At 37.4% G+C, this 16,145-nt stretch overlaps 1 protein-coding gene across 3 annotated transcripts; it reads left to right on the top strand.

Moving 5' to 3' along the window:
- Positions 1 to 10,640: 10,640 nt before the first annotated feature.
- On the top strand, positions 10,641 to 13,051 carry BEX5 (brain expressed X-linked 5). 3 transcript variants are annotated; one of them, XM_019633835.1, is made up of 3 exons: positions 10,641 to 10,905; positions 11,994 to 12,060; positions 12,470 to 13,051. In XM_019633835.1, exon 3 carries the CDS (start codon positions 12,496 to 12,498, stop codon positions 12,835 to 12,837), a length of 342 nt encoding a protein of 113 aa, XP_019489380.1. In that variant the 5' UTR covers positions 10,641 to 10,905; positions 11,994 to 12,060; positions 12,470 to 12,495; the 3' UTR covers positions 12,838 to 13,051. The 3 variants fall into 3 exon arrangements, with proteins under 3 accessions (XP_019489380.1, XP_019489381.1, XP_019489379.1); XM_019633836.1 differs by having other exon boundaries at positions 10,890 to 10,908; XM_019633834.1 differs by lacking the exon at positions 10,641 to 10,905 and adding an exon at positions 11,010 to 11,264.
- Positions 13,052 to 16,145: the final 3,094 nt, after the last annotated feature.

Below are 16,145 nucleotides of genomic sequence, written 5' to 3' on the forward strand. Positions count from 1 at the left end.
TGGCCGCTCACGCTGGCTGCTGGCCACACACGGTAGCCCATGGCAACCCACTGCCACAGGGGCTGCAGCCTACGCCATCGCTGGCAACTCACAGCAGCCCAGCTCCAGGTTGAGCTGCTGTTCAGCATCTTAGCTGTGGAGGGCAGTGTCCCTGGCCAGTCTTCCATCCTAAATACCTACCGACTAGATCAGGGGTTGGCAAACTGCGGCTCATGAGCCGCTCCGTCTCAAAAGTTTGCCGACCCCTGGAAGAGCCAATTCTGTCCCTCACGACAATTTAAAAATTATTTGAGGGCCATAAATATATTTTTACATAATCACTGTTATGTGAATAATATCCTTTAAAAATTTTATAAATGAAACTATGATAGTTTTATTTTTAGTTTCAATTTTACTTCAGAGCCTGCAGCTCATAAGCTGCAGTTTGCTGATGCCTAGCAGCTCTTCCATCTCAAAAGTTTGCCGACCCCTGGACTAGATCATTGAACCAATAAAATACTGTATTCCTTATCCATGTAAACTGGAAATGTTGACACAAAGCCATATGAAGAACAACAGTCAAGGTAATTCCATATGAGGTCGGACAATTAAGTTTGCAAACTTTGTTGCAACGATGTTGCTAACCTTTTATGATATCAGAGGGATTATTCATTATGACTTTGTACCACCTAGACAAACAGTTAACCAAGTTTACTATTTGGAAGTGCTGAAAAGGCTGTTTGAAAAAGTTAGACGACCTGAACTTTTTGCCAACAATTCATGGCTCTTGCAACACTACAATGCACCAGCTCACAGGGCACTGTCTGTGAGGGAGTTTCTAGCCAATTAACAAATAACTGTATTGGAACACCCTCCCTACTCACATGATCTGGCCGCCAATGACTTCTTTCTTTAAAGGAAAAGGAAATATTGAAAGGAAGATATTTTGATGACATTCAGGACAGCAAATGTAATATGAAGACAGCTCTGATGGCCATTCCAGAAAAAGAGTTCCAAAATTGCTTTGAAGGGTGGACTAGGTGCTGGCATCAGTCTATAGCTTCCCAAGGGGAGTACTTCAAAGGTGACCATAATGATATTCAGCAATGAGGTATGTAGCACTTTTTTTTAGAATGAATTCTCGAACTTAATTGTCAGACCTCATGGATTAAAAATTAAAAAATCAGTATTTTATTATATTTGTGGTTTGTAACTCCTTTTTTTAACATGATTTAAAGACAAATGCATATAACTATAATTATAAACCCATGTTAATGGGCACAGAATGTATAAAGATGTAATTTGTGACAACAACATTAAGGGGAAGGAATGGAAGTGGATAGAAGCAAAATTTATGCAAACTATCAAAACTAAGTTAGTATTAATTCAAACTACATTGTTAGAAATTGAAGATACCAATTTGTAATCTCCATTGTGTATGAATATATGGTTTTAAACACAAAAGAAAGCACTAATGAGGGAAATGAAGAACGAAAAAATATATAGGAGATATAGAAAACAAATAGTAAAATGACAGAAGGAAGTCTTTTCTTATTAGTAACTATTTTAAATGTAAATGGACCAAACATTCTAATTAAAGAACAAACATTGAAAAAATGGATAAAAGAACATGATCCAACTATATGCTATCTACAAGAGACTCACTGTAGACACAAAAACACAAATAGTGTGAATGTGAAAAGATCTAAAAGATATTCTGTGAAATTAGTAACCAATGGAAAGCTGGATGTCTATACTAATATCAGACAAATTTGATATTAAGTAAAAAAAATTGCAAGAGACAAAAGATATAATATATTGATAAAAAGATAAATTCATCAGGAAGATATAACAATTATAATCATATGCACACCTAACAGACCCCAAAAATATAATGAGAAATAACTGATAGTTGAAGGGAAAAATAGTTATACAATAACAGCTAAATAATTAAATATTCCACTTTATTAATGGATATTACAGCTAGACAGAATATCAAGAAGGAAATAGAGGACTTAAACCACACTATAAACACAGTTGGCCAAACATACACATACAGAACACTTCCCAACACCATCAGCATGCACTTTCTTCTCAAGTACACATGGAACATTCTCCAAGATTAGGCTACAAGACAACACTCAATACATTTAAAACAATTAAAATCATACAAAATGTCTTCAACAAAAATGGATGAAATTAGAAATCAATAACAGAAGAAAAATTGGAAAATTCACAAATATGAGGAAATTGAAAAAAACCCACACACTCATAAACAACCATTGGGTCAAAGAAGAAACCACAAGGGCAATTAGAAAATATTTTCAGAAAAAATAAATATAAAAACACAACATACCAAATTTATGGGAGGCACCTAAAGCAGTGCTCAGAGGCAAATGTATAGTTGTGAACATATACATTTTTTAAAAAAGACATGCTAAATCAAAAACTGGCAGAAAGAAATAATAAAGACTATATCAGAAATAAATGAAATAGTGATTCAAAATCAATCTTGACAAAAACTTCAACATGAAATTACCATATGACCTAGCAATACCATTCCTAGATGTATACCAAAAAAAAATTGAAAACAGGTGCTCAAACAAGTATACACATTTTCATAGCAGAACTAGTCACAATAGCCAACAGATGGAAACAATCCAAATGTCCATCAGCTGTTGGATGGATAAATAAAATGTGACATATCCATATACTGTAGTATTATTCATAATAAGAAATGAAGTACTGATACATGCTACAACATAGGTGAACCTTGAAAACATTAAGTGAAAGAAACCAGACACGAAAGGTCATATATTGTATGATTCATTTATATGAAATATAATGAATAGGAAAATCCATAGAGACACAATGCAGATTAGTGGATGTCAGACATTGTGGGGAGGGAGTAATGGGGAGTGATTGCTTAATAGATATGAGGTTTTCTTTTGTGGTGATGAACATTTTCTGGAACTAGACAGGGTGATGGTTACAAAACACTGTGAATGGACTAAGTGCCACTGAATTTCATATTTTCAAATGGTTAAAATGTTGAATTTTATGTTAGGTAAATTTTACCTCAATTTAAAAAGAAAAAGTATTTAGGTAGCATGATAGAGAGAATTTGAAGATGCCCTCTCACACTCTCACACTATACAGTATTCCAGACCCTTGGTTACTCAATCAAATGCTAATCAAGTTACTTATGTGATTCAGTTGTGCACATGTAATTAACTTCGCAAATAAATTGACCTTAGAATGATGAGATTATCTGGGTGGATTTGACTTAATCACCTGAGCCATTCAAAAGTAGATAAGTTTCTTCAGCTGGAGCAGAAGTGGAAGTCTAAGAAATTCTAAGGATGAGAGTGATTTGAAATAAAGGTGAGTCTCTCTTGCTAGGATTGAAGGGACCACATGGTAAAATAAAATATGAGCGCAACCTCTAGTTGTTGAGAGCAGTACCTGGCTGACACCTGGTTAGAAAACCTGGACCTCAGTCCTATATCCCCAAGGAACTGAATTCTTACAATAACGAGAATATGCTCAAGAGCAGACTTTTCCCTGGGTTTACCACTAGATAAGGACACAGCAAGCCAACACCTTGATTTCAGCCTTGTAATTCTCTGAGCAGAGAATTACCCAGTCATGCTGCTCCTAATTTAACTGTGAGATAATAAATTTTGTTGTATATGCCTCTAAGTTTGTGGTAATTTGTCACACAGCAATAGAAAACTAATGCAGCTTTTGCTATATTTACTGACATGGAAATATGCCTAAATACATTGTCAGATTAAAAAAAACAAGTCAGAAGAGTATATATGGTTCAATTAAAATATGTGCATATATATATATATATATACACAGTATTATGTGTTATTTTAGTAACATATTTTAATAAAGCAAACAGTTTTTGTAATGTATTTAAGATTAGCAAAGCCATTAGAATCACCTTTATTTCCACTACAGAAGGGAGATTTATCTTAAACTATTCTTATTAATATAACAACAAAAACTGAGTTTTAGTAGCATTTGAATACAAAGCTTTCTTAAACAAAATCTTACTAAGCTTAACAAAAAAAGATATTTTACATTAGCTGATAGAATTTTTAAAACAACAATAATTTTCCCACTATACTTTGCTGTATCACTCATGTTAAATATATTACAATGTTTCTGTTTTAAAGCATTTGAAATAAAAAGGGACAAATATTCCTTTATGATCATGAAATTGTTACAAGTTTTAGCATTAGAAAAAATTTATTCATTTTTAGAAAACTTAGTTGAGCAGTGAACAATAGTTTCTTGTGCAGAATAAATGGGGAAAATGTAGTGACTTTAAGACATTATTTTTCTTCAAACTTGCATCTTGCTCTGAAGCATAATTCTGTACCATCCTTAAAGGAGAAACTCACACTTATGATGTAATTTTTCCCTGATTTAATAAAGTTTTTCCTTTACATAAGTATATGCACAAAAATAATTTCCAGTAATATACACCAGACTGGATGGATTTTTTTATATTTGAATAACAACTCAGGGCCGCCCAAGTGGCGCAATGGTTAAGAGCTGGCTTGAGCGCCAGCTCTGAGCAGCAGGGCCCCAGTTCAGATCCCACATGAGGGCCAGTGACACTGCCTTCTACAGCTAAGATGTTGAACAACAGCTCGACCTGGAGCGTAGGCTGCAGCCCTTGCTGTAGTGGGCTGTCATAAGCTAACTTGTGTGGCCTGCAGCCAGCGTGAGCAGCTGGCAGTGGGCGTGAGCTGCCAAGAGCCGTTGTGAGTGGCTGTCCAGATGCCGGCGACCGATCTGCCTCATCCAGGAAGAGCACAATGATAATACCAACATGGGCCAGTGAAGCTAAGAGCTCCACTAGACTGAAGAACAAAAGGACAGCAACTTGTCTGTTCCCCTTCCCCCAACCCCCCCGCACTGTTCCCCTCCCCCAATTCCCCAATAAAATCTTTAAAAAAAGAAAAACATCTCAATCATTAATATTTTTTTTTGAAGAACAGGGGCTGATTTTAAAAACAGAAGAAATGAAAATTACAGATCAATAATGTGTGTGTGTGTGTGTGTGTGTGTGTGTGTGTGTGGTAACCATTTTTATGGTTTACCAAAATAAGTTATTTGCTTGTACAGAAAATTTAGGGAAATGTATTCCGTTTGAAAATTTTCCCTTCAACCTGAAATTTTGTGCATAAGTGCTACTCTGTTTAAAAGCTATGTAACATTCTAAATATTAAAAAACAATTTTAAATATTATTTTATCCTTGCTTAAGCTAAGAAAGTATTCCTACACATAACATATTTTGCCATGTATAATGCGCTCCTGTGTATAATGCACACCCAAGTTTCTGGCCCAAACTTTCAGGAAAATGGAATTAGTATTACCCATGTATAATGCGCATCCTTATTTTTCCCTCACAAATTCGGGAAAAAACTGCATATTGTACTTGGAAAAATATGGTAAATACATTAAAAAATAAAATTTCTGAAAGAATTATAGCAAATTCATTCATTTTCTACTTTATACACACCTGTATTACTTTATTTTTTAAAATCCAATCATTACATCATTGAGGACAATAAAGGTATTTAAAAATAAGAGTTTGAACTACACTAAGAATCAAAGAAAATGAAACAGCAAATTAATAGTATAAGATGATTTTTAAACCCATCAAAGTGTTTACCAAACTTGCCTGATCTTATAAATTACAAAATTTATAATTTATAAATTATAAAATACAAACTTTCATGTCTCATCCCAGACCAACTATTAAAACCTCCATATGATGAACTTGTATATGTAGTTGTTATTTATATATCTAGGATGTTACCCAAGAAAGGACAGATTTGGGAAATCCTGGCAAATCAGGTTTACAAAGCAAAAAAAGAAAAGAAACATAAAATCAAACAAACAGAACAAAATATTTTGTTCAAGTGAAGGAAGTGCAAAGGAGGCATGCACAAGGATGTTCACTAAAACTATGCTTGTAATGGAAAAAAACTAGGGAAAAAAATCTAAACGTGCATCAATAGGAAAACAAAAAATGAATTGCAATGCAATTGTACAATGGAATGCCATACTTCTGTAAAACAAATGACCTATATCTACATATATGCAGTTATTCTTCCTCATCCACAGTTCCTGTTACCCACGATCAACCAAGATCCAAAAATATAATAGTAAATGCAAAATTCCAGAAATAAAAAAATATATTTTAAATTTTGAGCCTTTCTGAGTAGCACGATGAAATCTTGCGCCACTCCACTCCATCTGCCCGCTACCTCTGGAGATGAGAATCATCCCTTTCTCCAGAATATCCACTCTGTATCCACCTGCCTAATAGTCACTTAATAGCTGTCTGGCTATCAGATCGACTGTCCAGGTATCGAAGTGCTTGTGTTCAAGTAACCTTCACTTTACTTAATAATGGCCTTAAATCACAAGAATAGTATGCTGGCAATTCTGATATGCCAAAGAGAAGTCATAGAGTGCTTCCTTCAAATGAAAAGGTAAGTACAGTACAATAAGATATTTTGGGAGAGAGACCACATTTACATAACTTTTATTACAGCATATTGTCATAATTTTTCCTATTTTATTAGTTATTGTTGTTAATCTCTTACTGTGCCTAATTTATAAGTTAAACTTTATCATAGGTATGAATGTATAGGAAAAACATAACATATATAGAGTTTGGTATTATCCACGGTTTCAGGCGTCTACTGGGGGTCATGGAATGTATCCCCTGCAGGTAACGGGGAACTACTGTATGTCTCTACATAGGTGAATCTCAGAAACATGATTTGTAAGAAAAGCAGGTTGTGTGTGTATGCATGCATATACATGTATATATACATATACAAATATACATTTAAAGTACATAAAATATCGATGTGTTTACATGTATATATACACATTTATTAAACTGTATATAGCATAAAAGAATGGATATATGTTATATTCACTCAACTGAGTTTTATATGATTCAAATATTTTATAAATTAATATGAATGACTACAACCTGTGTTGGTGAGGATGTGAACAAACAATTTTTGGAGGGAAATCTGCATATCTACTCATACATTCATTTAAACAATATTGGTAACTGTAAATATGGAAACAGTACTGACATGGATCAACTGGGCATTGGTCAAATAAATTATGATACTTTGAACACCCTTAAGACATTAAAAACAGGTAGAGTAGTTAAATTGTCATTAACTTGAAAATATTTTTAAACAAAAAACAAGTAGCACAGCAGTTTATGGTATATTATTCCATTAAAGTAGATGCACAAATAAATTATGTGAGTATGATAGTGAGTAGAGAACATTTGGTAAAACTATACATTATTTATCTTTAGACATTACATATATATATATATATAATTTTTTATATAAGAAATCTCCAAACACAAAAATAGACTAATATTTAAGAAAATTTTATATGGAATGAATTGAACTAAATATTTTTAAATAACCATTTAGTCTTCAGCTATTTTCAAAATCATTCTGTAACTTTGAAACTATTTTGTAACCATGATTTTTTAAAGACCACTTACATAACAATCAGAGATTTTATTTGTTTCTTTTTGCTTAGGACACAAATTCTCTACCCTATTGACATTAAGAATTGCATAAGGCGGGGATACGAAAGACAGTTTGGGGAAATATAATCAATAATGTTGTAAAGATTTTGTAGGGTATCCGAAGGGCACTTGTCTTATTAGGGAGACCACTTCATGGACGGTGTAGATGCCTGGCCACTGCAGTGTACACGTGAAGCTGAGGCTGAATAATAATGAATGTCAACTATAATTTTATATATATATATATATATATATATATATATATAGTCACAGGATATGGAGTACAGCATAGGGAAGAGAGTCAATAGAATTCTAACAGCTATATATGATATCAGAGGGGCAGTAGATTGGAGGAGGGGGGTTATCACTTTGTGAGGGATGTAAATGTCTAACTATTACATTGCTTTGTACACCTGAAACTAATAAAAAAAAAGAATTGCATTAGGAACTTAAATGCAGGTTCTCAGGCCTAGCTCCAACCTATTGAACTAGAATCTTCAGAGAAGAGCCTGGGAATCTTAATCTCAAAGTAGCTGTTATGATGTGACAGGTTTAGAAACTATTACCTAAATGGCCTTGACAACAAATTTTTAGAAATAAATGAAATAAGACAAAATGAAACAAAAAATAAAACAAAAATTTTAAAGTACAATAAACCAGGTAATACCCAGCGTTGGTGGACACATGAGCAAACAGGAATGCAAATACATTATAGAAGCCAAACTGGAACAATATTTTTCAAGGTCAATTTCTATGACAATTAAAAGCATCCATAGTCATATACGATGTCTGGCAATTAAGTTCGTGAACTTGTTTCAACCATGTTGCTAACCTTTTTTGATATCAGAGGGATTACGCATTATGAATTTGTACCAACTGGACAAACAGTTAACCAAGTTTACTATTTGGAAGTGCTGAAAAGGCTGCGTGAAAAAGTTAGATGAAAATGACCTGAACTTTTTGCCAACAATTTATGGCTCTTCCATCACAACAATGCACCAGCTCACATGGCACTGTCTGTGAGGGAGTTTTTAGCCAATAAACAAGTAACTGTATTGGAACACCCTCCTTATTCACCTGCTCTGGCCCCCAATGATTTCTTTATTTACCTGAAGATAAAGGAAATATTGAAGACATTTTGATGACATTCAGAACATCAAGGGTAATATGACGACAGCTCTGATGGCCATTCCAGAAAGAGTTCCAAAATTGTTTTGAAGGGTGGACCAGGTGCTGGCATCGGTGCATAGCTTCCCAAGGGAGTACTTCAAAGGTGACCATAGTGATATTCAGCAATGAGGTATGTAGCACTTTTTCCAGGATGAATTTGAGAACTTAATTGTCCAAACACGCATAACAATGACAGTTCTAGGAATTTAATACCCTCGTATTATTTTAAACAAACAAACAAACAAACAAAAAACCCTATGTATAAAGAATTTCATTCAACACTTTATCATATTTAAAACTATAAACAGCCCAAATGTCCATAAATATGGGAATAGATGTGTGTATTGTCTTTATTTTGAAGGAATATATTTGGACTGATTTACAGTAAAATCTGAGTAGTATATTTCTTCAGGTAAGGATAAAGCTGATGTTTTCCTTCTACTTTAACTATTTTTTCTAATTTTACCGAAGGCTGTTTCTGACACCTTGGGAACTTGCTCAGCCCAGGCTTACGACAACTCAGAAGTGCCAGAGATTTTAACATTCCCAAGATAACTTCCACCAATAAAGGACCTGCATCTGTGGATAAATACTCCAGATTCTCATTACTAATTGGGATAGTTCTAAGGAACAGTCTACATGGGTCTTTAGACTTAGAGGGTCCCCAGCAAAATTGGGCCAGTTGCCTTTTGGTCATGTCTGTCTCTGGTGCCATATGTTTAACAACTTTTTCTTCCTAATAGTATATAAAAATAACATTTGTTATATACTCTTTTCAATGGTTTTATGTTTTTTTATCTAAACATTAAGTGTCTGTAAGTATACAATAAAAATAAGCACTTCATTATTTTTTCCAAATAGATAACCAATTATCCCAGGACCATTTCTTCAGCAATATAAACTCTCCCCAATGATTCAAAATATTTCAATCAGATTGTTAATATTTCTCTATATTTGGGTTTGACAATTGGCTCTCTCTTCTGTTTCATTTTTTCCTATATTTATTATCGCATATTTTTTAATATTGTAGCTTCACAGTATTTTTTATCTGTCAGCATAACTTTCCCAAATCATTGTTCTGAATTGTTGGAAGACCTCAGCATTGCTCTATTTTAGAGGCTATGCTAGAGTCTTGTAAAGTTGCACGAATATAATTTAGAGGAGACCCTAAGTTTGTCACAGGTTCTCAAGATCTGAAAATCCACCAACAAGACTTTTTTAGACTCCTGCCTCGGTTATAGAAAGACCACATACAAACACTTCAGAAAGGGGAACCATCAGCTTAGGTTTATATTTAAAAGCCCTTAAAAGGGGGAGCTGGTGCTGTCCTGTCTGAAGGGTCTGTATTTATAGGATAAGTCAGAAGCAGAAACATGTTGCCAAGTTTTTACAACTCAAATCCTATTTTTTAACTGAAAATAATAGTATTGTCTAATTATAACAAGCAAAACATGAATGCATGTTGATAGGAAACAAAGAAAGAAAAAAAAAACAATCACCCCTTCAATAAATAAATAAATAAAAAGGGAAATAATTAAGGTGAACTTCTTTTTTGTAATGTCACTTCCTACCTATTTTCCAGACTACCTAGCCTCACCTCCCTTCCCTGCTCCGGTTTTAGCCTGGGACAAAACCAAAAAGTCTGCTAGGAAAAATTCTGGGCTTTACTTCCTGTTGAGTGGAGAGGAGAGAAGTGGGCGTTTAATGCTATAGAAGAGAACAAAGCAATTCTTTAAAAGATCTAGCAGAAATCAGGGGAAAGGGTAAATACAAAATACAAAAATTATGGCCCATTTGGTCTCGAAGATCACTAAACAGTGAAAATAAAATAAGGGATGGACAGTAGTCTGCTGTAGGGATGGGGAGATAGTGAGAATAAAGAGTAAGGTGGCCGCGCCCATGCTCCTGCCCCCCACCCTCTTGCCGCATTGCAGATATGATCGGTAATTGTGATCTGAGCTCACAGTGACACAGTCCTTAGGCGACATAGCGCTAACGCGTGGATTAGTCTCTCCTCCCAATTGTGGTCTGAGAGTCTTTTGTGGCTGTGCGCTGGCTCACTATTGTGTTGAAAGCAGGCGAGCCTGTAGCCCTGAGGAAGAGGAAGTCGTAGAAGCTGACTCGATCCGTGGCAGGTTGGGGGACGCTGACCGAGGTAGGAGTGGCAGAGGGCAAAACCAGAGCGGGTCCAGGACTGGATTCTCTCTACCGCTTCCCGGATACCTACCCGTTTGGTGCAAGAAATGGAGGGCTTGGTGGGAGGAGATCGAGAGGGGCCAAGAGTTGAGAATGGGTACCAGTTCAGATCTACTAGGAGGTTGGAGATTGGGCGATGTCTGGAAGGGAAGAACCAGACAGAGAAGGACGGGGAGGAATCAGCAGCTGGGTGCAACCGGTGACTCCAGTTGGGGATGGCGGGCTTCGCAAAGTGTTGGGGGTGACGAATTCTGCAACCGGTGTAGGCCTCCGTTGCCAGTATCTCTTCACCCTCTGTCCGTTTTGGAATCGGAAATGGTGGGCTGTGGGAACGGGGCGGGGAATGGGGGTTGTGATTGCTGCAGAGGATAGGGAAAGGGATTAGGCTTGGAAAACGGGTCCCTTTTGTGGAGGAGGCTATCAAGTGGGTGGGCTTCTAACTGAGGGATATAGGCAGAGAGCTAGAAACTTTCTGGTCGTGTAAGCCTGGGTGCTGTTTGCACACCCTGGGGTATGTCAAATCGCTGTTAACCACAGTGGGTCCATGTTTGCAACACCCACGTTACCTCTTTGCCTTTAGTCCATCTTGATACATAAAATGATGGGCAATGAAAGAAAACAGGGGCTGGAGAAGGGCCACTGGGTCTCATAAGTTCCTAGCGAATACCTAGATTGACATTCTTTATAAATAAACCATGTTGCCACCCAGTAAGCTCTTTTGACACCCCTACCCCAAAAGTTGTCTGTTTGCATTCAAGAAATAGTAATTAGGTGACAGGAGGGATGAAAGAGTGGAGTAAGAGGCCTAAAAAAGAGGTGAAACTGGTTTGGAAATAATCATCTTTGATTACAATGTCTATTTCTGGATGGTGGGGTAGTGCATTACAGGGTAAGAAAAGAAGCCCTGAAACCGGATGGAGCAGAAAGAGGTGGTGGCAATAATTGACTAGCAGAGTCCTAAATAAACAATGAAGCTGGTGCCCCCCACCCCATATTGTCCTTTAATCAAGGGATCAGTCCTGGTCATTGTCATATTTCTGTCTGCAGGTCTTTAGGTCCGTTGGTGCAGCAGAGTTCAAGGCTAAGAGTGGAACACTGCTTCTGATCCCTGCAGGTAGGGGGATGCCTGGGGTCCTCGGATATAGGGGTATCAGAGATCAGAACAGGATCTGGAGGACTCAGCGCACCCTGCTCTAGTTAAGTGCATGAGAAACCTGGCCAAGTCTTTAGAAACTGGTCCTGTGGCCGGTGAGCAAAGAAGGGAGAAGTGCAAGCTCTGGGGCACACCTGGAGGGCTTATAAGGATCCCTGGTTTCCAACCACTGTCCCTCCCACCACTTGTCCTAGGTTTTGGTGTGAGGAGTGGCCTAGGGAAGGATTTTCAGGAAAAATGGTGGGCTTTGGGGCAGAACTGGGTTTGCCTAGTGGGTGCATGAATTCTCTCAGATGGGAAAACTGCCCACAGAGCTCTGAATCCTATTGTTACACGTATTCAATTCCTTTTCTTGCTTTTTATCTCCCAGGAAGAAGCAAGAAAAAAAAACTACACATGGAAAATGTCCCCCAGGAAATCAAACAAGGGGAGCAGGCTCCAGTGCAGAATGAAGAAGATGCAGGCCCTTTGGGAGGCGGTGAAGGCCAGGAGCCTGTAGGAAATATTAGAGGGGATTGGGCTCTACCTGCCCAGGATTTTAGAGAGGATATGCCCAATAGGCTTGTCCATAACATTGACATGATAGATGGAGATGCAGATGATATGGAACGGTTCATGGAGGAGATGAGAGAGCTAAGAAGGAAAATTAGAGAGCTTCAGTTGAGGTACAGTCTGCGCATTCTTATAGGAGATCCCCCACACCATGACCATCATGATGAGTTTTGTCTTATGCCTTGAATGCTATAAGGTTAATAATCATAAACCTCCTGATTCCCAAACTTGCATTTTTCTTGATGTACTTATTACTGTGAACCTTTCGTGTTCTGTCATTTTTCTCATTGGAGATTTCATTTTGACTTAGTCTGTAACTTTTTCTGTCAGCAGGGAAGTTTCATCAACTTGCATGGAAAGATGTTTAATAAATATCGTAAATAAAACAGTTTAAAAAGCAGTCTATAGATATGCTATCTCATTTACAAGCATGTATATTATATACTAATATGTCACAATGTGTTTTTTCTTATTTATTTTTCTTATCGTTTTTCTATTTTTTCCCAAAATGAATACACATGGATTATATGCATCAGAAAAAAAGTAAGAAGCAAATAACTTGCCAATCAGCTTTAAAGGGAATGGAGACAATTAAATACTTGAGATACAATTAAAGACATAAATCTTATATTACCTCTGGATCTCCTATTTAGAAGCAGAAGCCTGGTAATTATTACAAATACATTTCTTTAAAGTCAGCCTATTCAACTATAAAATGAATATATTGCATGCCTTACAGGGCTAGTGTGAGAATCAAATGAGTTAATGACTGAACTCTGGCTGGCTCTATGCACACGTGCAAGGCCCCAAATGTCTAGGTGCCCTTCATGTTTATGGAAGGGCACAAAGTATATGCTTACCAGCAAATATAATTGACTACCAGGTGGGTGACACCTTTCTATACCTATGCTGCTGTGCGTCCCTTCCCTGGATAATTCCATGACTGCTAGGCATTCCTTCTTTGTCTGCTCAGTTTTGCTTCCTCCACTGGTCCCCACCACTGCTGAAGTGCTGGAGTCCTAAAGACCCCCTGATTTCTCTGGACCCCTCAGTGGTCTGTATCCTAATTTTTGCCTGAAATGTGAAGAATGCCCTCTTCCTGCTTTAGAGTTATACTTAATCCAGGTGCATCCTTCCCCAGTGCTGCTTAGGTATCCAAACAGCCCTTTATGTTTTTTCTCACACCTTTTTTCTCACTCCCCTCTCCTGGATAAATCTGAGTGACATTCATGATAGTGTGCTCAGAATTGGACTATCCCTTCTGTCTTTTGATGAATATGGCCCAAACTCTTTGACCCCATTTTCTGTGCATACACTGCTGCAGGTTTCTCCATGAGCATACACAGGTGTTATGAGAGTGGCTTTATGTCCCCAAGACTGTTCTGGTCCACTCCACTCTAACCCCAAGAGTCTAGTCATCTCTACTCATGCTAGCCTACATGGATTCAGAGCAGTTTCCTTCTTCCTTTGCTTTGATTTTTGTTGTGCCCAATAAAATTGTAATCACAGATTAATGGGAAACTGGCTGGGACTGGGGACTTGGTAGATGGACCATTGTTTTAGAACATTTTCCACTACCCAGTCATTAGTGCTCCCCAATTAGACTTTGCCCTTCTCATGGTAAATATATTGTCTCATTTGTTCTGATACCCTCAGTACCTAGCACAGGGTCTGGTATATTGTAGGGCACAAGAGTTCATTATAGCTGAGTCAAGAGAATTGCAATCTGGGCCTAGGTTTGCCTCTGATCATTTATGGGCAAGTAACATCTTTTCCCTACAGATTGTAGCTTATAAATGAAAAAGGAACACAACAGAGAAAACATTATACACCAATTTAAACACATGGACATATTGTAATGTTACATGTCAGTGTTTTATCAACATGTGCTATACAAACCACTTGCATCAGAATCACCTGAGCAATTGGCTAAAAATTCAGGAAACTAGGTTTTACTCCATACTCACGGCATCCTACAAGTTCATCAGACATCTTTGGACTTTGATAAATTAAAGTGGAGGCCGCTGCCTTAATTCAAATTTGATACAACCCTCCTAAATATATATATAAATGAAAGTACTTTTTAAGTACGTACCTTAATTAACATATATATATATATATATATATATATATATATATATATATCAGGCTTTATTTTCCCACTAGACTGCCCTTTTTAAAGACACAACTGTTATTTTTGGCTATTATCTTTAGTGCATAGGTTCTCAACCATGGCTGCAGGTTTGAATTACCTGAGATTTTAAAGTGGAGCTCAGGACCTACTTCCAACCAATTGAATCAGGCTCATTAGAAGTGAGACTTAAGGATATTTACATTGTAAAATTCCCAGAGTGATTCTGATGTACATGTAGAGTTGAGAACAACTGGGTATAATTTGTGACTAAGGAATCTTTGGTTTATTTTCTCTGTGTTACCCCTGATTGACTGTGACCCTAACCAAGTCATTTCATTTATCTAGACTATATCTTGTGAAATAATACCAAAGAAAAAAAAGGGTCAGTAAGGAGGTGTGATGATGGAAGCCAGGTCAGAGAGATGCATTATTGCTGGATTTGGAGATGGAGGAATGGGGCCATGAGCCAAAGATTTGTGGGTGGCCTCTAGAAGTTGGAAAGGCAAGGAAATGGATTTCCCCCTACAGCCTCCAGAAAGGAATGCAGCCCTTACCAACACCTTGATTTTAGCCCAGCGTGACCTGTGTTGGACTTCTAACTTACAGAACTGTAAGCCTGACAAAGGACATGACAGGAAAGGAGGATGTGTACCGAGGCCCAGCCTTCAGGCCTCTCTGCTGGAGAGCAGAGATAGAACACCAGAACACTGATGGGACAATGTTGCAGGCCATTGAATGCTACGTGAAGCAGGCCATCATGGACAGAGTCTCCAGCGTATCCAGTTCAGCGTTGGTGTCTTCCTTACACGTGATGAAGATAAGCTATGATGTGGTTAAGCACTGGGTCAATGAAGCCCAGGAGGCTGCTTGTTTGTTTTTTGTTTTGTTTTTTTGTTTTTTTTCTTTTTCCTTTCATCTCTCTCTCTTTCTTCGCCTTTTCTCATTACCGTTGTTGTTTTTCTGCTCGTTTGTTTTTCTCCTTGTGCTTGATTGTTATTTCTATACAAGTGGAGGGGAGAGTGAGGGTTGTTTTGTACATCAGAGAGTATCTGGTTACCTTTGGTTGCTGTTGTGGTTGTGCTTGTTGATCTGTTTTGTCCTAAAACACGCTCTGCGGCAGGGTCCAGCCAAAGAAGCACAAGAATCACCACATCCAAAGACCAACTTCAGATAAAAACAGAGCATTACAGGGTCTGACCTACAAGACTCACACTCAAAGGGAAATCGCTACAGGCACAAGAGCCCCTTGGGGCCAAGCTTCATCAGAGGGGTTAACCCTCACACAACAGCTTATAAACGTTGGACACAGCTAATGCTCATGGATAGTCAGTTTGGGAGTCAAGCCCACCTACTGACAAGC

This window comes from Hipposideros armiger, unplaced genomic scaffold (genome assembly GCF_001890085.2).
Source record: "Hipposideros armiger isolate ML-2016 unplaced genomic scaffold, ASM189008v1 scaffold_1414, whole genome shotgun sequence".
Lineage (NCBI taxonomy): Eukaryota > Metazoa > Chordata > Mammalia > Chiroptera > Hipposideridae > Hipposideros > Hipposideros armiger.

Bases quoted from the DNA above. Each gene is read 5' to 3' on its own strand.
- BEX5 (XM_019633834.1), top strand. From the start codon at position 11,040: ATGGGTACCAGTTCAGATCTACTAGGAGGTTGGAGATTGGGCGATGTC. The intron at 11,265-11,993 runs GTGGGCTGTGGG...TTCTGTCTGCAG, and splicing joins CCGTTTTGGAATCGGAAATG to GTCTTTAGGTCCGTTGGTGC. The intron at 12,061-12,469 runs GTAGGGGGATGC...TTTATCTCCCAG, and splicing joins ACTGCTTCTGATCCCTGCAG to GAAGAAGCAAGAAAAAAAAA.